Source organism: Macrosteles quadrilineatus, unplaced genomic scaffold, assembly GCF_028750875.1.
Source record: "Macrosteles quadrilineatus isolate MER2022 unplaced genomic scaffold, UCM_ALF_1.0 Scaffold_8__2_contigs__length_117827958, whole genome shotgun sequence".
In the NCBI taxonomy this organism is placed as follows: domain Eukaryota; kingdom Metazoa; phylum Arthropoda; class Insecta; order Hemiptera; family Cicadellidae; genus Macrosteles; species Macrosteles quadrilineatus.
Genome location: NW_026542601.1, coordinates 52,382,619 through 52,409,457, shown reverse-complemented (window position 1 = coordinate 52,409,457; position 26,839 = coordinate 52,382,619). Strand labels below are relative to the sequence as shown.

At 34.8% G+C, this 26,839-nt stretch overlaps 1 protein-coding gene across 1 annotated transcript; it reads left to right on the top strand.

Moving 5' to 3' along the window:
- On the top strand, window positions 1–26,712 carry LOC128999779 (integral membrane protein GPR180). Its single transcript, XM_054426452.1, has 8 exons — window positions 1–545; window positions 7,934–8,102; window positions 12,891–13,124; window positions 13,395–13,532; window positions 14,569–14,824; window positions 15,957–16,153; window positions 19,366–19,460; window positions 25,874–26,712. The coding sequence occupies exons 1-7, from the start codon at window positions 61–63 to the stop codon at window positions 19,444–19,446; spliced, it is 1,560 nt and encodes a 519-aa protein (XP_054282427.1). The 5' UTR covers window positions 1–60; the 3' UTR covers window positions 19,447–19,460; window positions 25,874–26,712.
- The last annotated feature ends 127 nt before the right edge of the window (window positions 26,713–26,839 follow it).

The following is a 26,839-nucleotide window of genomic DNA, read 5'->3' as shown; positions in this document are numbered from 1 at the left end:
GTCAAAGTTGTAGGTTATGTTTCCAAATTGTAATTGTAATGTAATAAAATTTTACTAAATATGGGAAGAAAGTGTTTAGTTTTTATTTCTATGTTGTATTTAGGTATGTCATTTATGCTTTTAGAATCAGACTGTACCCATATTAAAGGCACTTGGAACACTAAGGACTTCTTCAAATTTCTAGTTAAATTTGGTGTACAAAAGACAGATCTTCGATTCAAAAAAGACACTCTAGGATACATTTTTGGAAATATCACCCTAAAAAGTGATTTTAAGTTTAATGCCACCTTAGCTGTGCTAGATAGAGCGTTTTTTCTTGATTACTATGGAAATAGGACAATTGTAGATAAGGAATTGGCATGTCAACAAATGTTTAGTAAAATCAAGGAGGTTGCTTATGATTCTGTATGCTTGACTGAAGGAGAAGATTTCTTGAGAAAGGTACCTTGCCTAGATGGAAAATTATGCTATGATGAAGATGCCCCCTGGGATGTTATAAAAGGTTCTCAATTCACATTTCAAGTAGAAGACCTCAAAGAACCACGGTAAGGTTAAATTAAATGCAGACCTAGAATAGGCTAGTTAACTCTAGCATGCACGTGTCAGATGAATTTTCTCCATGCCCATTTTAAATGTAAAAGAAATTAGGTACACAAAATGGCACCCTAGTCAGGGTTGCCACCCGTCCCGATTTTGGTTCCTTAACACGTTCGCTGCTACGGACGTTCTGGAACGTCACCGTTCATTGTTTTTTAACGTTTCCATGGATCAGCCAGCTCGTCACGAGCGTCCATATTTCTTTGCAGCTCGTGGGGACGTACTTTTCTGACAATAAAAAATATAGTTTCCCAAAATCACTACCAGGGCTGTAGGTATAGAACAGGGCTTTGTCCCCACCTCTTTCCTGCTAGATAGCAAAACTACTTTACCGACTGCAATCTGGGTAGTGCTGCTATCTATCAGAATTGCTCGGTACTATGTCCAAAGCTAGTTTTATTGCAGGACATTGCTATCCAGTATAACTACTGTTGTTTTTACTGCAATTCAGTGCCGTAAAACGGGGTGACTTGAGCCCACTTTTGAACTTTGCTTGTTCATTAAAGTAATCCCATTAAGTATTTTTTTATGAATCTTTTACAGTAAACTTAGTCTTGGTCTATTCTACAAATGTGTGGAATAAGATTTTTTTAAAGTTAGTGTAACTATTAAAAAAAAAAATATGGGTGGGCTCAAGTCACCTCGTTGGTCGGGGTGACTTGAACCCAGCTGATATATTTCAATGCTATTCTAATGCACTAGACCCACTGCACTGACCCATGAGGTGACTTGAACCCACATATATAGTTGACTATTTTGGTATTTTTTTAGATTAAAAATTCCTGTTTTTTTAGGTTTAATGACGGTAAGTGTAAAACAAAACACAAAGTTTTCGTCGAAACTGTAATAAATTTATAAAAAACTTACAGAAACATTTAAACAAATTTTACTTACTAAATATTGAAGATCTGAATATGATTAATCAGAAAAAGTCCACCAGCAATTTTTGAAAATATAAAAAGTAATTTTTTCTGTAAATGAAATGTTGCCAATATCTCGTTCTAGTTAATCTGAACCGATTCGTCACTCCGATATAGAAAACTTCACAATAGACATTTTGACAGTCATTAATAGACTAACTAAATGTAAAAATAACAAATTGTTTTTTATCTACACACTATTTACACTAGTAAAAGCACTTGTTCTACTTTATGTCTTTGTCCATTAACCGCCACTTTTCCACTTCTGGAACGGCAAAAGATCCTTCGGCGGTAATGGGTGTGGGGGCTGCTATTTTTCCTTTAACATCTGCTTTGCTGTACCAGCACTCGTCTACCTTTTCTGGCCATTTCCAATTACTAAGACCACTCATGGTCATTGTACTTATTTTAAAGTCTTCCCCTGCATTACCAGTACCGGGACCTATGTCCGTTATCATGCCAGGGAAAAACTTGCCTTCATACATCACCAAGACATAGCAGCCTTTTTCATAAGCACTTTTTTTTGTTTCACAATTTTCTTTTATCTTGGAAAAAATGTTTCTTTCATTTTTCTTGCTAGTTAATTTAGTTTCTATCTTCTTGCTTCTTCCCTTTTCTGGTGCTTGCATTTCTAATATATCATCAAAATCTTCTTCTTCGAACTCACTATACTCTGAATATACACTCTCTGGTTCACTTTCACTGCTAGTATCTGAATCTTTGCTCACTGCTGCTTTTTTCTTTCTTTTTACTGGTGGTGATGTTAAATTGCTGGTAGATGTTGAAGGCTGGTTACCATGTTGAACAATCGTTACCACTTAAACACAGGTGGGCTCAAGTCACCCCAAAATCTGCCAAACTTGGTCATGATAAGGTAAACCCAGGTCATACTGACTTAAACCATTACATAATCAAACATGCTTCAACATGTTTGTGTTGTCGAGGAAATAATGAAATGGGGAAAAATAGTTTTATTTTCATTTAAGTGCAAATACCCATTGTGCCGATAACCTTTTTTCAACGTAATGAAATTCAGATTCGGACGTGTTAACATTATTATTTTTTATAATTATTAAAATGGACAGTTAAAATAATTGGAATTGTTTGTGGTGAAAGCTAATTAGGTAACCTTCAAATTGATATATAAAACCTTTTGATAAATCATTTAGGTTTTCTGAAACGAAAATTCAAAACTTTTTCTTGCGTTTTGGGCTCAAGTCACCCCACTGGGCTCAAGTCACCCCGTTTTAGGTGTATTACCGGTAACGGCAATGTTACACAGGGGCGAGCGCTAGTTCAGCTCCTGGCGCCGTCCCGGCATCTAGGGCTCTCAGTGAACGTGTTTATGCCCGTATTTAAGCTTATGTTAATTCGGGGGGAGGGGGCAATGTCCCAATTTTCTCCTAACCTAAGGTGGCAACCCTAACCTCAGTGCTTTCTCCTTCAGAGTAGGCCTACCTTCCACTCGACTCAATTACAGGATAACTTTGAAGTCTAATTCAATATAGCCTAGTGTGCCAGTTTTGTAATTGTAGATCTTATATATTATACTAGCTGACCCGACAGACGCCGTCCTGTCCTAATGTGGTTTTATGTCAAAGGCTCGTTCATTTTCAAGATGAGCTCGTTTGCATGGCTCAATCATGTCCTGGTTGAAGTTCGTTTGCTACGCTCACTCACCTTTAGGTTGGAGCTCGTTCGCTGCGCTCACTTGCCTTCCGTTACATTTGACAACAAATTCGTAAAAAACAAATGGAATAGACACCTATTTGATAGCTCTCATTTTTTATGCATAGATTTGTTTTTAAAAATTAGGTTATCATTAAAACAGCTGTTTCCTTAATTTAATTTAGGCCTAATCAAGAAATGAAAGACATGGCATGGTAAACAAAAAATAAAACATTCTTCCCCAAGATTAACCTTTAAACTGCAAAGGGCCATAGGACGCTTCCCTTAAGGGTTTTTGAAACGGAAACAGGCTATTATGTTATTCTAGTACCTAAGGAATATCCCTATAAATTTTCATGCCAATTGGTTCAGTAGTTTTCCAGTTATAAACGCTGTAACTAACACAACTTTCTTTTATATACTAAGATGGTAAAGTCAGCACTGAATAGGCTAAATACTGAAAATACTGATAATAACTGAATAGGCTGTAAGGAGATATTAGTGGGGAATTACTAGTGAGATTTAATATATTATGGTAAATATAAGTTAAGTTTTTAAGCTATTTTTAATCAATATTATGAAAACAAATTTAACGGTTCTTTGAAAAAATAGAAAAAGATAAAGGAGACCTAAAAAGCGGAAAGCTGGCTTTAGAATTAAGTTATTACACTGATAACCAAGGCAAATCAATATCTCTGGATAATGCTAGATGTGATTTCTGTCCTAGAAATTGAAGCAAAAAAACTACCAAGTAAGTTTACTGTGCTAATTAGATCCATGGTAAACACATAGAGACGTAGGAATTGGCTAACTCAGGAACTCGCTAACTCGGTCGTGTGGCGGAACTGGCTAACTCTGGAACTGGTTAACCGTCTCAGTCAGGAATTGGCTAACTCCGGAACCCGCTAACTCGATTTTGTCTCGCGGCGGAATTCGCTAACTCTGGAAGTCGCTAACCCGGCCACGCCCACTGCTCGGAGCGTTGCCAACCTTGTACGACAAAATAATCGTACACTGCCGTATTTCAAAATGTCAGTGTCTATAAAGATACAGTAAATGTTATTGTTTTTTGTTATCAATTCCACTTTTAACAGATAACTAGCCCAAAGTAATTAAAAGACAATTAAAAAATCATGAAAAAGTGTTTTTTATTAAACTGTACAATGGCCAGTTAAATGTTTATGATTTCGATCTTAAATATAAATGCCATCAGTATAAAAGAAAATAATAGAATATGAAAAATATTCAAAATTTAGTTTAGTTGGTAATAAATAATTAAACCTCTACGAAATTAAGCTAAAATACACGCAAGTTCTTAAACACGGAAAACAGATTTAATTGTAATGTCGTAATAAACCAAAACCATTAATTAATACAGTCATCAACCATCGTAACTTTCATAATTAATTCATAGATTTTAAATTAAATGTTCGTCGTTGAACCGCCCAACTTACGTGTACAAATATGATGACAAAGACTAAGTTTTTATCTAGGCCTAATAGTTTGAACCAAAGCATTGTAGGCCTACTAGTAAATAGTTGCCTAATTCTAAAATGTGTTGAATTTTGTAGCAATAATGTTACATGTTTTAAAACGGTTTTTAGATTGTACACCTAAGCACCACTAGTAAAAAATAGGAGAAGATATAATATTCATATAATAAAACGTGACAGGGTTATTTTAATTCACGATTTTTAATAAACTAATTGACGGATTTTCCTGATTTGAGTGTTGGGTTTCCTTTATATTGCTTTCACAAACGATATAAACTATACCAAGCCATTGCTCGGTTCACCGTTCCCCAGTACTGAGCTACACAATAGACAATAGCTTTGTTTTTGGATAAGATAGAACCAGCCTGGAAAAAAACTCCAGACTTTTAAAAAGTAAGCCTACTGAAAGACGTAAAATTAATATTAATTCAACAAAATTAAGAGGATGACCCGGGTTCTACACTAATAGCCTACGATAAAAGAAATTTACAAGTTGTATTTATGCATAGACTAACTTTTAATGCAATCCATGAATACATTAGGCCTACCACTTTATAATGTATTGATAAATATTTATTTAAATTCAATAGCTCTATTTAAAAATACATAACCACTACAATGTAATTCTGTAATGACGTTTAACGTGTAAATTTTATTATGATTTATGATTTAAGGTTACTACAAGCCCAGTATATAAAATACGAACTCAAAAATTTTATTTGCAGAAGTTCACAAAATGGTATTTATTCGAATAAAAGAAACAAATGGCGGACTACGAAAATAGATATTTCATAACATGTAATAGATCCAAATTAAATGTGCATTTTTATCTTTTTCATACCAATAAGCTACTATTTAAGTAAGAAACCCACATATAAAACATACTCCCTTATATTAGTACATTTCTCATCCTTATGGATGATCTGAAGACAGTTGTATTGTTAGTTCTGTCTGGTGCACTGTCTTTAGAGGTCGTGTTTTGTTTACAATTGTTTCTTGTTTTCAGTAATTTAAAACCTCGTTTAACCAAATAAAACGTTCTAATCACAAATAATAACACGTCCTCTAGTTATATAACCTAACAGTAAGGAACAAATCATGAAGTTAACTATAAAATAATAGAAACACAATTTTGTCGACACTAGCGATCAGTGTCACCGGACATGAACTAGACACGAAAAATGAGCTTCAAAGTTTACAATGGGATGTAAAGTTTACTTGTGTTGGTTAGTCTATGGTAAGACTATAATGCATTTTCCACCCTAATAATCATAAGAACTTCTCTGTGGTTAAACTTACTTCTAAATATATATATTATCGACTACGTTGCTCTTACTCCTAATTAATCGTAGGATACGACATTATGGTGCCGATACGATATAGGTACTACACTTTCGGCAACACTGGCCAAAAATATTCGTGCTTGGCTCCCATTGGACGGCCCGCGAGGCTTCTGATTGGGAGTTAGCGAGTTCCGCCGAGGGACCGAGTTAGCGACTTCCGTACGAGGACGTAATTCGCTAACCCGGCTCTAGAGCGGGTTAGCGGGTTCCGGAGTTAGCCAATTCCGAAACCGAACAAGTTAGCGAGTTCCTCTCATCGACCAAATTTGAAGATAGGGCATTTAACATGGGGTTAGCGAGTTCCAGAGTTAGCCAATTCCGCGGACCCAACACATACTTGGAAGGACCGTGAAGTGTAAATATTTTTAACTTATTGATTGTTTTAATGTCTTATCACTAAGCTTATCCATTAAGATTTTCTACATAAGTTAGTTTTATTAACTTAAGGTTCATTTAAGATTCCAAGCTCCAGGCTTCATTAAGACGGGATAAGATTCCAAATATCGAAACATTGTGTCCTGTTTGTTACTATCGTGATGGAAAATGTCTGATATAAACCTTTGAACAACAGTTGAAAACAGCGTATAAAAATTGTTTGTTTAGCTTTCATTTAGGCCTACATAAGATCAATATCATATCTTTGTGCTATCAAACACATGTGGTTAAATATTTACCCAACATGGTCCAATCAAAAATTTCTACATGAAACAAGAATTTAAATAGCGTTTAAATTTCCCAGTTGGACAAGAAGTTTACCTGACCTTTTTAAAGTAAATAATAAGACCGCATGTTCGTAATAGCCTATTTAGATAAAAAATATTGATTTGAGAATAGGCCTACCTTGTTATTTAAAACTGTTGATTCAGGTAATTTTGTTGTTAAAATTCCCAATCACAAGATCAAATATTATTGGTTAATACCTAACTTATTAAATTTCAACAAAATCTGTAGATTACTGTACCTATTCGATCGGTGGTAGTTTCCAAATGGCGCGTAAATACTTTCTCTATATTTTATCAGTGCTCATCATCCGAATGTTTATCCTTTGTACTGTGTTTTAGGAGCTATATTGGCTTGATTTTAAATGCTATGACTCTTTGTTTTGTTTACATTTACGTTGTTATTTTTAATCATCACGGCAACCCATAAGGCCGATGTTAAAAGTTAAAAACGTTGAGTTACTTTTAAATTATATCTGCACTATCAAAAATTGAAAATGTTTTGTCTTAAACCAAACATTTGTTGAAACAACCTTGGTAAGTTTGGCTAAAACATATTCAGCCGTTTTTGAGTGATGTAGTGTTAGAAAATTTGCATTAAAGCCGACCATAAAGAGCTTCGCTTCACCCAATAACTAATTTTTAGTAGAGCCAGTGACAGCGCTGCCACCTAGATTTAATAACTGAGGCCATTAGCATAGATAAAACATACTCCCTTATCCTGTTGGAACAGCTGAAGCCAATTTTAATGTTAGTTCTGTCCGGTGCACTAGGTCATGTTTTGTTTACAATTTGTTTCTTCTTATTTCAGTCATTTGAAACCCCGTTAAACCAAATAAATTGATACAATCATAAACAAAAACTCATCCTCTAGTTATATAACCAAACTGTACAGCACAAATCAAGAATATTAACTTTAAAATAATAGAAACAAAATGTTGTTGACAGTAGCCACCAGTGTCACCAGACAAGAACTAGACACAAAAAACGAGCTTCAAAATTTACAATGGGGTGGGAAGTCTACTTGTGTTGGTTAGTCTATGCCATTAGTTACCAAAGTACTATAAGCCTAAGCCCAGGGGCCTACCATCGAAAATTTTATCTACTACTTGTAATAGGACAAATTTATAGCTACCGTAGTTTATTCAATTTGAGTAGAATAGAATTTTTGCTAACTGAACAAACCATTGCAGGTTTTGGTATGTAAGTTTAGTTGCTTGCTACCGCAATACATCCGGAGGTTGTGGTTTCCATCATATACCAGACGATGCTGAACTTGAATATGACATTTGGCTGGTGAATGGAAACCCTAACACAACTAGCTACAATCCACTAGTCTACCAGTTCTCATTTGATCGCCAAGTAAGTGTGAAATACTAAACAAATACTAGCTGCCATTACAACTTACAGTACTTGTGCTTAGCTATAGGAAGAGGATGCTAAAAAGGAATAACGTGGTTTTCAGATCTGCTTTATAGGTTTTTTAGCATATTATTTTCTTGAAAGTATAAAAATACGTCAAATAACACTTATAATTGAGCGGAGCGAGCGAAGCGAGCGAAGCTCTTATACTACACTCCTGCTTTTTTATTACAAATACTCCTCCTGAACGGCTGAAGCGATCTGCATGAAATTTAACACAGTCATAGTAACCAACCATGGGAAGGTATAAATCTGAAACGGTACAAATCGGACCATAGGACTTTTCCCTACATGAATGCAAACTTTTGGAAATTTAACATGGGCCTTATGGGTTAATTGGTCGCCATGTCATTATTTGCGAGTAAACACTAAAAAGTAAACAAGAGCCTCAACATTAGTCAACAAATCTACCACATGATAAATACAGTACAAAAGAAAAAATTGGATAATACTAAAGAGCATATTATAGTATATTGTATGTAATACGAAATGATTAACAATCAGTTCTATATTGAGTGATTAAACTCCATGCCGTTTATATTTAATTGTAAAATGGTTCTGTTCTTTTTAACAACAATGAATAGTTAACTAATTAGGCCTAAGTTTATGTTGCTTGGAGAAGGAGAAGATAAAACGAGGTCATTAAAAAAACACTACAACATAATTATACCAACAAAAATCACACCGCCCTTGATTTGCAAGAAACTTTGTAAAAAATGTTCTTGTAGCTAAAAATACAAAATCGTTTTACGAAATGAAATCACAACCACGTGGTTTACAGGTAAGGTTTAAGACTAAATGGTGTAACTTAGACAATAAAATAGTTGTATTGATAAATTTTATTGCACAATAGGGAAATTTTGAAAGTGGTTGACGACAATTTCTTACTTTTAACTGCTAAAATAAAACTAGACCTAAGTTATAGGCCTATAGTAAGTGGGGCTAACCCCAATCCCTCACAACAATAATACTGGTAAACAGTTATTGAGGTAATTGAATTGGTGAGTTTTATGAATGTTCAATGCAAATAAGTCTTCTGTACAAATAAATGATTCTTTTTTTAATAATGAAGAAAGAAGACATTGAAAAAAAATAAAGAAAAGCAAATTCTACATACAATGGGTAATAATAATATAATAATAATCGTTATTGCCTTTTAATAATACAGGTATTGCTTAGGCCTACCATGATTCATTTGCAGTATCGAAATTATTGAGCGGAGTGAAGCGAAGCTCTTATCCTACACTCACTGCCTTTGTTTTACAAATACAGGTCAGGCTCCACCTGACAGGCTTAAGCGATCTGCAGGAAATTTGGCACAGTCATGTAACCAACCATATGGGAAGGTATAAATCTGAAATGGTAATATTCGGACCACAGGACTTAAACCAATAATAAGGGTTGCCGGAATTAGGCTGATGCACCATATTGCGTTTGGAATCTGTAAATAACTTACAGCATTTTATGTGAGCAAGACGTGCAATTAATGTAGACTTTGAATATCTATCTGATTGGAACATGTTCAATTCCTATTTGCAGTCTACAAATAGGAATTCCACTAATGTGAACCAAATATAACACAATTCGTTGACTTGAACCCGACGTATCATTGACTTTGAATACTGCACATAGACATCCCATATAAGTGAAGCAGAAGTAGGCCTAAGCCTACCATTGACTTCGGATACTGCAATTAGGCATTTTATTTATGTGAACAAAATAAATGGACCATTGATTTATTAAGGATACTGCAAGTAGACTATTCATTTACATGTACCATTGGGTTTGGATACTACAAGTAAACAATCCGTCTACGTGAACCATATGTACTATTGACTTTAGAATCTGTAAATAGGCATTCCATTTATGTGAACCAAATATATCATTGGCATTGGATACTGCAAGTAGACATTTAATTTAGGAGAACCAGATGAAACATAGAATACGGTTCCTGCAAGTAGACGATTCATTCACTTAATCCTGACTTATGATTGACTTTGGATACCTCTGCAAATAGGCATTCTATTTAAAATGCAAAAAAATCATTGATATTGAATATGCTGGCTCCGCTCAATATTGCAAGCAGACAACTGCATTGTACACCTAGTAATACATTTACTCTTGTAGGGACTGTTTACTTACAAGCATACAGCAGTTGGAAAAGTTAGTCAAAAATTCTAACTAGTTAGATGTTATTAGTTAGTCCCCTAAAAAGTAACTAAAAGAAGTTATTATTTAGTTGAAAAACTAACTTGAAAGAAAATAAAGTTAGTTTTTGTAGAAGTTAGCTGTTTGTTGGGCAGTTGTGTTAAAGGATATCATAATGACACATCTTGGTTACTAATCTATACTATAATATGAGTAAAGTTTGTGCACAATGATTTAAAAAACGGCTCCTACGATTTCCTCCAATTTCAATGCTATTGAGAATTGCTTATATAATACATATGCATTGTATGATGTATTACTAACCAAAGGGATAGTTACGACTGCTCAAAAACATTAAGTGTTTTACCGCAAAACATTATACACTGATATTGAACTAAAAATCTAAAGGAAAGGCCAAGGACGTTTTGTAGTTTTTGACGATGCGCCGCACGAATTAATGCGTTATTACACCATCCCGTATTTATAGTTGCGACGTTTCGCGATCTCAGTGAATTAATGCAATAACGGTCAACAGAAAACAGATGTTATGTATCATGAGTTTTATATTGGTTGAAGCTTATTGTAGACATTTTATAGATTGCTCGTCCACATGAAAAAGTTTGTAAGGAAAATTAAGGAAGAGTGGATGCCTACCGAAAACAAATTGACTTTACAACTTAATTAATCGCAGTAAGACTGAAAATATTTGTAGGCTTAAAAGCTCTATTTTTTACCTCTTGAACAAATCAAACACCTCGAGCAAGCTCGGTCCGCTGGTACTTGTGTTTTAATCAAATATTGTCACATTTTACAATACTACAACAGAAACAATGACTTAAAACTTGTCAGATAATGAGCATCAACTGGAGATAATGTTTTGACACTTGATATATATCTATCACCAAACAATCATTCCCCCTTCCCACCCCTCAGTGCTTTGGGTGTTGATAATGGCCATCACTGCCCCTCCACAGGCCCACTGCATTCCAAAGCAACTAGACTTTTGACTTTCTCTATCCCCACCCCCCGCGTTGTTTGTCTACAAGGGCGCTGACCTCTCACGGCCGCACGCAACCCTCACTGATCACGTGAAATAAATAACCCGAATTTGAGATGCTTCTGCATTATAGGAAAAGTTAGTTAACAATTCTAACTTGTTAGAAGTTATTAGTTAGTCCCGTGAAAAGTAACTGATAGAAGTTATTAGTTAATTAGTTTAAAAACTAACGAATATTGTTATACGTTAGAATTTCTATACATTATTTGCCAAGTGTGCTTACAAGACGGTAATTTGCCTATTGGGTCTGATGATGATTGGAGTATCCAATCGAAATCGATCACCACTTACCATCTGTATTTACTGTCTTGTAAGTAAACAGTATAAGTGTAAATATATGAGTAACTTAAAGTCATATAATTCATCGTATAAATTGTACAGGGAGCGGCAAATTGATCTTAAGGTTTTCTTTTCCACCCTGTCGAGGGAGTAAGTGGTGGAAGGTTTTGGGAATAAGGGCCTTCCAGAGCCTACGTGCGGACATTTTTAGTAGCTATGGAGCTGTGGGTGGCTGAACACCATGTGTTTGTAGTGGAAGTGTTTTTTTTAAGTAGCAATTCCTGTGTAGCTTTTCAGCAGCCAGTTCCGTAGACGTTTCAAGGTAGGTTCGAGAGGAAAAGTCCCAACTCAAAACACAATTTTGCTGTGGGTGGGTAACTTCAGAGCTACTAGTTCAGCACTAAAACAATAATCAATAGGCCATGCAAGGTCAGCCTAGACGCCAGAGAAAGTTGAGCGAGTGAGAGAAACTGTGGAAGCTAGTCCTTGGCGGCCTGCACGTAAACAAGCATCAGCTCTGCACATTTCTTGACAGCTCAGTAGAAGAATATTACGATACAACCTGCACTTTCATCCATACAAATTGGCAACCGTGCAACAATTGAAGCCCAGTAGTTATGCGAAGCGCAACTCATTTTCAGAACAAGCGATTGATTTGCTTACAGATGACAAAATTGTTATTATGAGCGATGAAGCGCACTTTTAACCACACCACACAGTCTTCCTCACTCTCTTGACGTTCTCTGGCGTCCGGACTGACCTTGAATGGTCTGTTAATTTTAGTTTCAATGCTGAACTAGTAGTTCTAAGTTACCCACCCACAGCAAAATGATGTTTCATGTTGGGACTATTCTTCTTTGACCTACAACGAAACGTCTACGGAACTACCGCTGAACAGCTAAAAAAACAGGAATTGCCACTTAAAAATAATACTTTTCCACTGCAAACACACAGTTCTAGCCTTCCACAGCTCCATGGCTACTAAAAATGTCCGCACATTGGCTCTGGAACGCCCCTTTTTCCCACAACCCTTAACCACTCACTCACTCAACAAGGTGGCAAAGAAAACCGTCAGATCATTTTGCCGCTCCCTGTAAATAGAGAGAAGCAAAAATTCTTTTATTTGTGCTATCATTATAATAGTAATCATCCAAATAAAAAAACGGTATGATATAACTACGTGATCGGTTGCAGAAAGTATTTTTATCATAGTGTTTTTAAACAGTATTTCCTTTTGTCTCCAGAACACACTTCTTCTCTATCTTCTCTTCTTCATCGCCTACTTGGTTTTGGTTCCTCTTCAAGTTTTCGCTGTTACTCGGCAGCGACATCCAGTCACTAGGCTATTCACAGCGAGTCTTCTTCTGGAGTTTGTTGGAGTTATGTTCAACGTCATCGATGTGGTAAAGTACTCAATGGATGGAGTTGGAACGCCAAGCCTAGCCACGGCAGGAGATATTTTGGATATTCTTTCAAGGGTGAGTCTTCTCCTAGAATCTTACCTAGAGGAGTTGCTGTGGCTCTGGATTGTAATTGGCAATGTTGTACTGCAAGTCCCAATACACAATAAAATGTAATCTGTTGATTGTAGAATCAAATAATAAAATCTTCATTTATTTGGTTCCAAAGCCCCCTTAGTTGTTGCCTGATTGGCCTATTTTTATAAATTTCTGAATACTCTTCTTATCAAAAGATTAAAAGTTCAATCTTATTCATGTAGTAACGTTGTCATTTTGTTGTCTGTACAGACAACATTTATGCTCCTGCTGCTACTGTTAGCCAAGGGCTGGGCTGTTACCAGGATGGAGTTGACGTGGAAACCAGTTGTGTTCAGCATATGGGTGTTGTATGGAGTGGTACATATTTTGCTCTACGTCTGGAATAGGGTGAGTTTACAACATGAAAATTTCACTCTATCAAAGTGTAAGTTATTTAAAGATAAAATAAAACCAATATTACATAAACCCTGCTTTAATACCGTTTCCAAAAACTCACAAAAAAACAAAATCAAACAAATAAGTCAGCTGATAAATATTAAAATTAATATGGTCTATTTAAAGACTGTAGGCTACACAAAGTGAGATATTATTTTAAGAGCGTTGGACAAGGGCTTGCATGATTTCTCATGATAAGGTAATTTCAATTTATTTTAATTTCAATTATTTTGTGGGTTTTTAAAACTCACCAGTAGAGAACTATTTAGAATCGTGAGCGAGATGCGCATGTGCATTAGAATCCTTCGCCACTGCCAACGGTTTTGTTATTTTGCACAGTCCTCACAAAAATTGCCGTGTATGTATTTAGAGTAGAAACATAGTGGTGGGTGAAGTTTCCTGTCTCTCTTGTACTACCCTCCGTGGGATTGTGTATTGTTACCAGTTGTAATTATAGTTTTAGTCCTAATTTGTTTGGTGTTACAGACAAAAGTAGACATTGTAGAGGAGATAGATGAGTAACAGACATGGCCAGTATGACTTATCCTTGTGTTAAAGTGTGTCATCATTGTTTGGTGTTACAGACGGAAGTATATATGGTAGAGGAGATGGATGAGTACCAGACATGGCCAGTATGACTTATCCTTGTGTTACTTAAGGTGTGTCATCATTGTTTGGTGTTAAAGACAAAAGTAGACATTGTAGAGGAGATAGATGTGGAACAGACATTGCCAGTATGACTTATCCTTGTGTTACTTAAGGTGTGTCATCATTGTTTGGTGTTACAGACGGAAGTAGACATCGTAGAGGAGATAGATGAGTAACGGACATGATCAGTATGACTTATCCTTGTGTTACTTAAGGTGTGTCATCATTGTTTGGTGTTACAGACGGAAGTATACATCGTGGAAGAGGTGAATGAGTACCAGACATTGCCAGTATGACTTATCCTTGTGTTAAGGTGTGTCATCATTGTTTGGTGTTACAGACGGAAGTAGACATCGTAGAGGAGATAGATGAGTACCAGACATGGCCAGGATGGCTGATCCTTGTGTTAAGGTGTGTCATCATTGTGTGGTTCCTTTTTGAACTGCGCAACACGATGTTGTATGAACACAATGACAGCAAACTCCACTTCTTCCTTCACTTTGGTGCTTCAGCGCTTGTCTGGTACATTTACCTACCTGTTGTTGCTCTGATAGCACTTCAAGTGCCACCCTTCTGGCGCTTCAAGCTGCTGCTAGGTGAGTATGAGATTTTACTATGAATATATAATAGACATTACATCCCAATGTTAAATTTGTTGCCGGTTTTCAAATCGAAGTAGACATGGTTGAATTAAGTCGCCGACATTTTAACTAAGTCAAACTGATAGGCACTGGTGTTAATAGTGTGTTCAACCACTGAGAGTAGGTGGTTTGCAAGTTGATTGTCAGGCAGATGCTTTGATCATTGAAATGTACCAGAACATGAAAATGTGTTCCAGTAGAGAAATGTGTTGGTTAAACCTTATGGAACATATCAAGAACAAAGGCAAGAAATAAATTAATAACAACAGTCTTAATCCGAGAAAACCTAAAAATGTAATTTTATGTATGTCATGTAATTTCTGCATGATCATTGATTTGGTGAATTTGTTCTGCAATGATCGTCAAACGTACAAAACAAGCAATATGTAGCTGTAAATCATGGGTAAAACTACTATTATTAGACAATAATTATATACTATAGCCTAGTTGTGTAGCTCAGTGGTTATAGTGCTCACCTATTTCTAATCTCAGAAGTTGGCCAGTTCAATCCTGAGAATATATTTTGATGACTTTTGATAAATGGTATTATTTAAATATACAGCCGATCTTAGTTAAACAGTAGCAAAGCCACAAAAAGCATCTCACTTCTCTCTACACTCATTTTTTCAATCAGATTCATAAAATTTGTGATATTATCTTAGTGTAATGGTAATGATTCAAGACAACATTAAAATACTATACATACTAAAATGTTATGTTTTTAGGAAAAAGAATTTAGCTTTGATTAAATAAATATATAGGATGGAGAGGACACAGCTAACTCACCTGATGAAAGGTTGCAGACGAGTCAAATAACACATAAAATAAAAATATACACACACATACATAATACTTGATATTTCTCCTCTTTCAGAGGCTTCTTCAGAAGTAGTTCTAGATGCCAGTTCTAAAACAACAGTTTAAATTCAAATTGCCTGACAGGTTGTCCAATTGACACAACACAAAGCACTAATAACTTAACCTAATAAAATCATATCAAAGTTATCTGTATGGATGTAACTTACAAAATGATATAACATTGTTTATTGTTTCTATTGTGTATGTAACTTATCACTTAACTGTGCAGGGATCACATACTCTGCCGATTGTCTGGCGTATTGTATCATGACTCATCTGCTCTGGCCAACAAGAACAGAGCAGTATTTCCTGCTTGCTCATTCGCTCGACCCTAGCGATGAGTTGGACGAGTTCAATGAAGCACCACATGTGCTAAATTCGGGCTACACGAGTTTGCGAAACTCCATCAACTCGGGTAGTGCCCAGGTAAAATGCCAACATAAGCACTGAGTGAAAAATCATTATATTATTATATAATTAATTAACCATGTAAATACGTGAAATAATATGTAGTCTGAATGTACTGAAAAAGTAGCCCTAAAAAGTGAACAGAACTTTCAAAACATTAATTATATACAGGGTGTCCGGTCATAAGTGTTAAATAAAATTTTGCATTAAACTACATGGTAATGGTGACAGAATGTCGCAAATTTGAGGTTCCCAACCTCAACAGTTAGAGAATAAAAAATAAATTAAGATTTTTCAAAAATTATTGTAGTTGTTATGAAAAAGATTATTTTACTCTGTTAAAAATGCACTTACTGTCAATTTCAATGTCATTTTCAGAATCCTCACAAAATTTTAAATAGATATAACACATAATCGTTGGGGTACGGAAAAATATTCTATTTAAAATTCTTCGTTAAACAAATTATTTTTATATCGACGAATATGTAAATAACATTCATCAATTTATTTCTCGGTTGTTGAGTTCCGGCGAGGTTATCAAATATGACTAAAAACTTCCTTATTTAAAGGGCTTTACAATGGTGTATAATAGTGTTTACCGTATTTCAAATTTCCTAATGTAATTCGATCATTATTGTGAAAAACATGGTAGGGCAAAGAAAATCTATTGTGAAGAATAATACATTTAAGTGCAGGCAACAAATAATTAGATTTTTTCTCGCATGCAACGCTTTGTTTATAACTACCAAGCTAAGACAAGAAACATAGTAGTAAAATGTTTTTGTGATAAAGTTACGGTTATCGTATATTTTTCATATAAGGTTTAAATTATCTCCCGGAATTTCTATCTTGTTGAATGGATTTAGTCAATAGATTCAGGTATTTTACTGATAACATTATCCAAGCGATAAGAAAACCAAGTGAACCAGTAGTCATATTTTAAAAAAGATCTATCAGTCATATGTGGACAGTAATCGGTCAACTATGTCTTTTTCGACTCGGGAGTATGTTGAAATGCATTTTATTTATGGTTTGTGTAACGGTAATGCGTCGGCTGCTCAGAGAGAGTACCAGAATCGGTATCCTGATCGCACCACCCCCAGTACTCAGGTGTTTACTAGAGTGCATCAACGTTTGCTGGAAACAGGATCGGTTGAGAAGAAGAAGAAAGAAGTAGGACCTGTGCATGATGTTGCAGCTGAAGAGGGTGTAATTCAGAGAGTTATGGATAATCCTACTACTAGTGTTAGGCAGCTTGCCCTTGAAACTAGTATGTCCCGGTGGAAAGTACATAAAGTGTTAAAGGACAATAACTTCCATCCGTATAATTTTACAAAGGTCCAAGGATTGGAGCCTCGTGACTTCGAATCCAGAAAGGAGTTCTGCCGCTGGCTTCTTCAACGTGATATTGTTGAATATCACTTCCTTAAAAAAATACTATGGACTGACGAATCCCGTTTTACCAGAGAAGGTGTGATAAATATTCACAACATGCATCTTTGGAATAATGAAAATCCAAAAGCCTCCAGAGAAGCTTCTTTTCAAAAAAGGTTTGGGATCAACGTGTGGGCAGGTGTGATTGGAGATCGGTTAATTGGTCCTCATATCTTCGAAGGAAATCTGAACGGTGATTTATATCTAGATTTTCTTCAGCACTCTCTACCTCAGTTGTTGGATGAAATTGATCCTCAACAAAGAGCTGAAATCATATTTCAGCAGGATGGTGCTCCACCACATTTTACTGAAAGCGTTCGGTTGTGGCTATGGTCGGGTAAACTACCCGACATGGATTGGACGTGGAGGAAGTGTGGCATGGCCTCCTCGATCTCCAGACTTGAGCCCGTTAGATTTTTTTGTTTGGGGTTACATGAAAAGTCTAGTTTACTCAACTGTTGTAAACTCTGAAGTTGAGTTACGGGAGAGAATCTTTGAGGCTGCTGGGAAAGTAAGGGAAAAATTGACGTATGAGGTCACAGTTGGCGCAATCCGCAAAAGAGCTAGGGCCTGCTTGCGGGAAAACGGTGGGCACTTTACACCCAAACTGTGATTTGTGCTTCGGACAAAGTATGTCATTGATTTGTTTAATGTGTTAACTATCCTTTCATATTTAAATTAAAGTGTGTATTGTGTTTTTTACTAATGTGTTGTGTTTTTTAATTACAAATTTTCCAAAGTCTTAAAAAACTCTTTAGTTTGATGCAAGTGTAGTCTGGTCAATCATAAATTATACACAAACTCATCATCAGTGGTCAGCTCATAAAATAGTAAGTAAAAGTTTATTATTTTTTACAATATCTGTTTTGGCTTGACCGTGATTTTTCACAATAGTGCGTAAAATTCACCATGGATTTGACAGTAGGTAAATGTTGTTATACATCATTGTAAAGCCCTTTAAATAAGGAAGTTTTTAGTCATATTTGATAACCTCGCCGGAACTCAACAACCGAGAAATAAATTGCTGAATGTTATTTACATTTTCGTTGATATAAAAATAATTTGCTTAACGAAGAATTTTAAATAGAATATTTTTCCGTACCCCAACGATTATGTGTTATATCTATTTAAAATTTTGTGAGGATTCTGAAAATGACATTGAAATTGACAGTAAGTGCATTTTTAACAGAGTAAAATAACCTTTTTCATAACAACTACAATAATTTTGGAAAAATCTTAATTTATTTGTTATTCTCTAACTGTTGAAGTTGTTAACCTCAAATTTGCGACATTCTGTCATCATTACCATGTAGTTTAATGCAAAATTGTATTTAACACTTATGACCGGACACCCTGTATAGCCTAATTTTACTGTGTTGTGTATGGGCATTTTTTAAGGAAAAATCACTCTCTTTTAAGGGAAAGCAGTTTAAACGATAGTGATGACAATTAACTAAAACAACTATCACTGAAACTATCATTCTATCTATAGCCTATTGTTGATATTATTTCATTATTTCTGGATAAATGCTATTTCAATTTACCTTTAAGTGAAAAATAATAATCAATGATGGGAGATAATTGGAATTTATAAATGAGAAAATTATAACCGGTAGAAGTACAAAATACAATTGAAATAAAAAATATAATTTTTCTGTTGTATTATAACAAATAATATGCCATCACTCAATTCAAATACAAGAAAGGCTTTATATGTTATTTGTAATTTTTCAAAAGAAATGTTGTAATTTTTTATGTGCAAAATATCTATAGTGATCATGTGCTTGTTGTCATAGGATCTGACCTTTACCACCATACAGAGTGCAGGCAGCACATCAGACTTGGCTTCACTGGAGTACTCCAAGATGGTCATGTGATCCAACCAACTCCGGTAATTACTTCTATTTTGTTCACATTAAAATGGCTACCTATACTTAGTTCACAATATTTAGTGGTTTTAGGGGAAAAAATCTACCCCCTACGCTTGGCACTTATCCTTTAAAAATAGCTCAACAGCTGATCAAGCAACATACATTAAATTCAAAATATGTAGTGGAGTATCTTCCCCACAAACTGCCTAAATATTGTGAACAAAGTATATTTTGAAAGGGACTTGTCCCCATAACAAACAATCAAATGCTTTTTCCTACAGCCACCCGACAAAGTGGGCTTAATTGCACAGATTATAGTACAGAAAGCCTTACTTTGGCGCACACCAGTATTCCAACCAAACAACACAAAACAGCGTGCTTTTATTATGCACATATTCCGTGAACGCTTGAAAATAAGTTGGCAACACTCAAAGATATTACAACTACGATCAGCTGGTGCAGCGTTTCCTATTTTGTTCAATGTTTGAATTTAACCTAACCTAAAAGCGTGTTGTACAGTGTTTGAAAGACTAATTGAGCAGAGCGAAGTGAAGCGAACGAAGCTCTTATACTACACTCCTGGGACCTGTTTCATAATAAACTACAAGCTACAAGCTGTAACTTGTAATTTGTAATTTCCATTAAATTTGCATTGGACAATCAGCCGATTTACTAATAATATTAGTTTGTAATTTATTATGAAACAGGCCCCTGCTTTTTTTTACAAATACTTCTCCTGAACGGCTGAGGCCATCTGCACCAAATTTAGCACAATCATAGTAACCATAACCAACCATGGAAAGGTATAGATCTGAAATGGTACACAAATTGGACCACAGGGCCCTTCTCTACGTGAATTTAACTTTCGAAAACTTAACATGGGCCTTATGGGTTAATTTGTTGCCATGGCATTATTTGTGAGATAACAATAAATACCCCCGCCGCAGTAAACCTGCCGACTAAGCGAATTTCCATTTGTCGGAATTGATTTTAAATTAAATCTCTTTAAATAACATTAGGTTTAACGAGTCCCTAGGTTTGCTGCTACAAGGAAACCGTTAAAATGGGGTTTTTAGTAAAATATTAATAGCTTAGTATAAAATAAATAAACTGGCCAAGTTTAATCAAAATATAGGCCTATCCATAAACAAGCAAACTACAACATTTTACAATATTCTCCATAAGAATAACATGGGAATTTTAAATTTAAATTTTTTTAATTTTCTCCGTTACCAATAACCGTACAAATACACTTTAGCATACTAAATTATTTGTTTTTTTAAGCTCTTTAAAAAGGTCTAGAGATAAATTGGGATATTTTGTGTTTTGAGGGTCAAAAATGAGAAAAACCATTTTGTACCCCATAAAACCCCATGTAAAACCCCGTTCCCATGATCCGATCATGCTGGTTTGCGAACTCATTAAAGTTTATCCCGCCTTACCCCTTTCAACCACATTTAATCAAAATCGGACAAAAATTACTCAAGTTATCACGTTCACGGACGTATATATATATATATATACAGGGTGGCAGAAAAGTAACTTGCACCCCCCCTTAACTTTTCAACCATTTGAGATATTTGAAATCGGTTTGCGGCAACCTTCTTAGATATGAGGGGCTACAATAATAATGGTCAATTTTGAAAATTTTGCCCTTAGGGGTGGGGGCAGGGGGTAGCTCAAAATTTTCAAATGACAAGTATAGTCGAGTTTGGTATCATTTTACAGGTCTTGACAAAACATAACAATTAACATAAAGAAAATAGAAATCGGACCATTAATAACAAAATTACAGCTAAAAATGATTGAGACAATGGTCATTTAAAGTAATTTTGAGCTGCCATTTTGTTATTAATGGTCCGATTTTATATTTTCTTTATGTTAATTGTTATGTTTCGTCAAGACCTACAAAATGATACCAAACTCGACTATACTTGCTGTTTGAAAATTTTGAGCTACCCCTTACCCCTGCTACCCCTAAGGGCAAAATTTTCAAAACTGACCATAATTATTGTAGCCCTTCATTTTCAAACAAATTGCCGCAAACCGATTTCAAATATCTCAAATAGTTAAAAAGTTAAAGAGGGTGCAAGGTGCAAGTTAATTTTTTTGCCACCCTCATGGTTATTTGGATTTGAAACGTTTTAGGGTGCCATTTTGTTATTAGTGGGCCGATTTTGGTTTTCTTTATGTCAATCGTCAAGACCTGTAAAATGATACCAAACTTTCCCTATAGGGAAATTCGCTAAAAGGTAAACAAGAGTCGCAACATATGTTAGTCAAAAAATCATCTTAATAGCACATTACAAATAACGTACAGAGAAAAAGGGGAGAACAATCGGATTTTCGGATTAATATCATTGAGCATAATTTACTACAAAATGAATAACCAATAAATATGGTCGCCAAAAAAAGGCTGATGCGCCACTGACTTTAAATAATCCAAATAGCCATTCCGTTTATGTTGCCCAAATATAGGCCTACCATTGAGTTTGGATACTGCAAGTAGACTTTCCATTTATTTGAACTAGATTTACCATTCAATAATGCAGACTTTGAATATGTCCTGCAATTAGGAATTCCATTAATGTGAAGAAAAGATAAACACTAAGTTTGGATACTGCAAGTAGACATTCTATTGACGTGAACCAGGCGTACCATTGACTTTGGATATTGCGAGTAAACAATTTGTTTACGTGAACCCGACGTATCATTGACTTTGAATACTGCAAATAGACATTCCATTGTTAACTAGAAGTAGGCCTACCATTGACTTTGGATACTGCAAATATGGCATCTTATGTATTAGACTAGTAAAATTTTTGGTTAACCTAGAAGTAATTGTAATATAAATTCTTACAATGGATTCTTATGTAAAAATGGCTGAAAAAAACGATGGTGAAAAGTCTACTACTCTACGGAGGTGCGTTGGCCTTGTATGAAAGGTTTTTCAAAATGGCTACCGTAAATATTTATGTTTTTAGCCAATAAGTCCTAAACTATTACAGATAGCTTAAATAAGTAAATGAGTAAATTTTAAAGGATTAAATTGCGCAACTTTTGGTATATAATAAGTTACAAGTCTTTAAATTCTTAAAAGATAATAATGTTGTCAAACAATTTTAATAGTTTATCGTTATTCAGAGAAATTTTGAGTTATGGATTTTAAGTTGGCAACAATGATTGTTTTGTACCAGCTGAGAGTTCTTATTGTTGTTGTTAATATTTCTACATGTTCCTAGTTTACTTTCATGTTCAGTAGTGATGTTTTAAATTAAATTTTAGTGAAATTAGTGTTGCGATGGGGATGTTAATCCCCCTTAGTATTACAACTGAAAATAGAAAAATGAATAGCGAAACATGTTTTATTTGTGAACAAATTATACATGACAGTTGTGAGGTGTTATCTCTCACTGAAAAAGCAATTGAAGCAATACACCGAACCAGTATGGCAAGGAAAATAACTGAAAAACATGTAATTTTTTGTAAAAAATTAATAAAAATGTAGAGCGCAGTTTAAGACTTAAAAGTCTTCATTCAGAAAGCGGGAGGATGAAACCAGTTGTTCCCGTTTGACACGTTTTAGTGAAACCTATTTTGATTTCAAAAGTAATTGTTTTTGTGCACAGCTGAATTAAGCCTAACATATAAACAGAGGAATAAAACGAACGGTTTGAAGCTCAGCAGGTTGAACTCAACATCAGTGCTAGAAAAGTGCAACGAATGTAAAGAAGAATGGGCTGTCAAAGTCAAAATACGGCTTCTAAATGTGTATGATTTGCCTGCTATGAAAGCATGTTATCACAAACAATGTTTAGTAAAATTTTGAAATGGAAAATCTATACCACAACAATTAGTGACATAAGCTCTGCCAGGTCGCCCATTCTGCTGCTGCACATAGAGGTACAAGTATGCCTGATCACAATCCACATCTCCTGAGTGTTTTATTCAATATTCTGCTGACAACATTAGCCACAATATAATTAGACTAGATGGTAATGGAACTTTCCATGGCATGGGTATTATAGCTAGCGTAGTTCCAGCAGGGGCATTTTCTGAGGTTGAAACGTAATGTTTCCTATGAAGAGAGCTTAAGGACGTGGAAGATTTCCATTAGGCTACAGTGTATTCTTCTCAGGCTAGTAGAATGCGGTTTCTGAAGATTAAGTATACATATCGTTTAATGTACCTATGAGGTAATTGATCTAAATATGTGCTTGGTCATGAAAAATAAATAGTTTCCATGGTAATCATTAAAATAAATAAATTGGAATAAGAATTAACACTAAACTTTTATGACCAATGGGGTGGAGCCCCAAGACATCGGATTTTCGAAACAAGATTAGTCGTGTTGTCCAAATTATTACCTACTCTTATGAAAAGTTTCGGCTCAAATGGTTCTCGAGTTTTGCGTTCTTGCTGAAAATATATCATTGCCACAAAATCTCGTTAGTGATATATATAGTATAAGTATTATACTACTAGCAGAGTACCCGTCCTTCGTGGGGGTTGGCAAATAAGTACATGAAATGGTTATTGCAGTTATACTCAATCTTTGCGTTTGCAATGTGAGAAGACACGGTTTGAGAAAATTTGCTCCCTCAAATTTACGGTATGCAATACGGTAGTATTACACATCTACCATAGTTACAATGCTCTACCACTTCACCTACACAATTGAGAAAAATAGATTATTAAGAATTCGCAAAATATCACGAATTATTCATGAAATTAAAAACATAAACAACACTGTAAACAATCCTACTTTTACAGTTCTCATTTGTATCACAGGTTTTTGTTGCTGCTTAGTTCAATAGTTATTTGTGCAACTAGTGAGAAAAGTGAGCAATTGACTCACTCGAGAGAAATCCTTACTCACGAGCCGTAGGCGAGTGAGGAATGGTTTCTCGAGTGAGGCAATTGTACTTTGAACTCGAGTTGCACATTATACTTTTCCTACAGTTACCATAAAACAAATAAATTGGTGAAGAAACATAACCTATTTTTACACAGAAGTGAACTTTTAATATAACATTTAATGTGAAGTGACAAATACAACAGTACAACAGCTGACCAGCTGATTTACAGCCAGTGCTGCCAACGTATTTTGCGCGCATACGACGTTGCCTGCATGTTACGCGCTCACTATTTCGTGCCTTCACGTTGAAAATCTGGAGTGAGACAAAGTAATTAGAGTGAGACAATGTTAACATTGTCTCACTGATGAGCGAATTGGCCACTTTGCTTTCTCAAATCAGTGAGAGAACATGTACATTGTTAGGTAACTGTAGGAAAATTAGATTTTTTTTCATAAAATGCACTGAAATTGAATTTAAAACATCACTACTGAACATGAAAGTAAACTAGGAACATGTAGAAATATTAACAACAACAATAAGAACTCTCAGCTGGTACAAAACAATCATTGTTGCCAACTTAAAATCCATAACTCAAAATTTCTCTGAATAACGATAAACTATTAAAATTGTTTGACAACATTATTATCTTTTAAGAATTTAAAGACTTGTAACTTATTATATACCAAAAGTTGCGCAATTTAATCCTTTAAAATTTACTCATTTACTTATTTAAGCTATCTGTAATAGTTTAGGACTTATTGGCTAAAAACATAAATATTTACGGTAGCCATTTTGAAAAACCTTTCATACAAGGCCAACGCACCTCCGTAGAGTGGTAGACTTTTCACCATCGTTTTTTTCAGCCATTTTTACATAAGAATCCATTTACAGAAATTATATTACAATTACTTCTAGGTACAGGTAAATTTTAAGCTATTTTTACTAGTCTATATGTGAACCAAATGGACCAATGACTTTGGATACTGCAAGTAGAAAGTGTGGATACTGCAAGTAAACAAGACCATTCACTTTAAGAATAAGAATTGTTTACTGTCGTTAAACATGTATGTGCAATGGGCAAAGTCACATTTAAAATATCCTTACGCCTATGTGCGTAAACATTTCTCTTGTGTTCAGCAAAGTGCCACTTCGCTTACTTACACAAACAAAGAAAATATAAATTAGCTGCTAAAATGGTTTTCATCTTGTTTTGCTATTGAATACAAACAGCTGTTATTGTTTTTCAGATGCAATCTGTATTAATCCACCAACAAGTAATAGATTCATCTTTAATTACTGGAATTCTATTTTAATTTAATTTGTTTTAACATGGAGAAAATGGTATATTTGAGTAAAGCGGTCTTATACAATGAAAACACAAACAAATTTAAATATTGATACAATTATTGTATTTTGTTAATGGGGATTGTTGTCTTCTTCGGCCAATCAGGTAACGACTTAAACAGCTATAAAAAATATACAGTTGATGACCTCGATTCCAGCTGATTTTGTTTCACCTTCACCCCAGGAAGAAAAAGAGCTACTTTGTCTCCTCAACGCAATTTCTGTTTCAGGGATAACCCCGGAGATAATTTTATCCGCACCAGCAGAGTTTAGCCGATGGACTAAGCCTCAGCCTGTGATCAATCCTATACCTGCAGACTAAGGTGCCTTCTTCTTTCTTTTATACATCAGTACGTTGGTTGTATAATGGGTCATGTGCATTTAGTTTAACATAAGTATGTTTATTTATACTCAATTCAATTTTGTTGATTTTAGTTACAGTAATTAATTGTAAATACTAAATATTCATCTTTGATTTAAGATGATTTAATGATAGTTTTAATGGGGTTTTATAAGATAATTTGTATATTATGTTGAATTTAAACATTTTTAATTTTATTCATGGTAAAGTTATTGTCCTTACTTTGTTAAAGCATTTTATAAGTTAAAAATTAATTCAATGGCAAAATATTTCCCAAGAATAATTAAGTTGAGATCATGGTGAACTATAACAGATAAGGTGTCATAATGAAATCAAAATCTAAGAGCTAAGCAGTAATGGATTACCATAGATATTTTCTTGGGTGAATTATAAGTAGGGATGTCCCAATTCCTATCCTCGATTCCTCAAAAGCATTTGTTGAGTCTCGACATGTAGTGTTCGAGGTTTGGAGCCGATCCCTGCATGTTTTTAACCGGATTGTAAGATTATTCTTCTCTTACCATTGCATTGAAGTTATAAAAATGTTTAGTTAAAATTTAATACAGTATTGGATTTTAAAATCTTGAATTTTTTTTTACTCACCACTGATTGTACGCCTTAAACCAGACATATACACAAGAAACAGGTTACATTATATTAGTTTACAATTTCTTCCAAAAACAATTCATTCATTAAAATTAGACATGAAAGAAAAGTTAAGGTACTTTCCTGTTTAAGGGAACATTTATTATTATCGATGATTTTCAATCGATATATCGATATTAACGAATTGAAACTTATCAGCTGACAACTACGATAAATAAATATTGTTCAG

What these genes read in the sequence shown, in the direction of transcription:
- LOC128999779 (XM_054426452.1), top strand. Translation starts at nt 61, where the DNA reads ATGGGAAGAAAGTGTTTAGTTTTTATTTCTATGTTGTATTTAGGTATG. An exon ending in TGCTCTACGTCTGGAATAGG is followed by an intron (nt 13,533 to 14,568) that starts GTGAGTTTACAA and finishes TTGGTGTTACAG; the next exon opens with ACGGAAGTAGACATCGTAGA. An exon ending in TCAACTCGGGTAGTGCCCAG is followed by an intron (nt 16,154 to 19,365) that starts GTAAAATGCCAA and finishes TTGTTGTCATAG; the next exon opens with GATCTGACCTTTACCACCAT.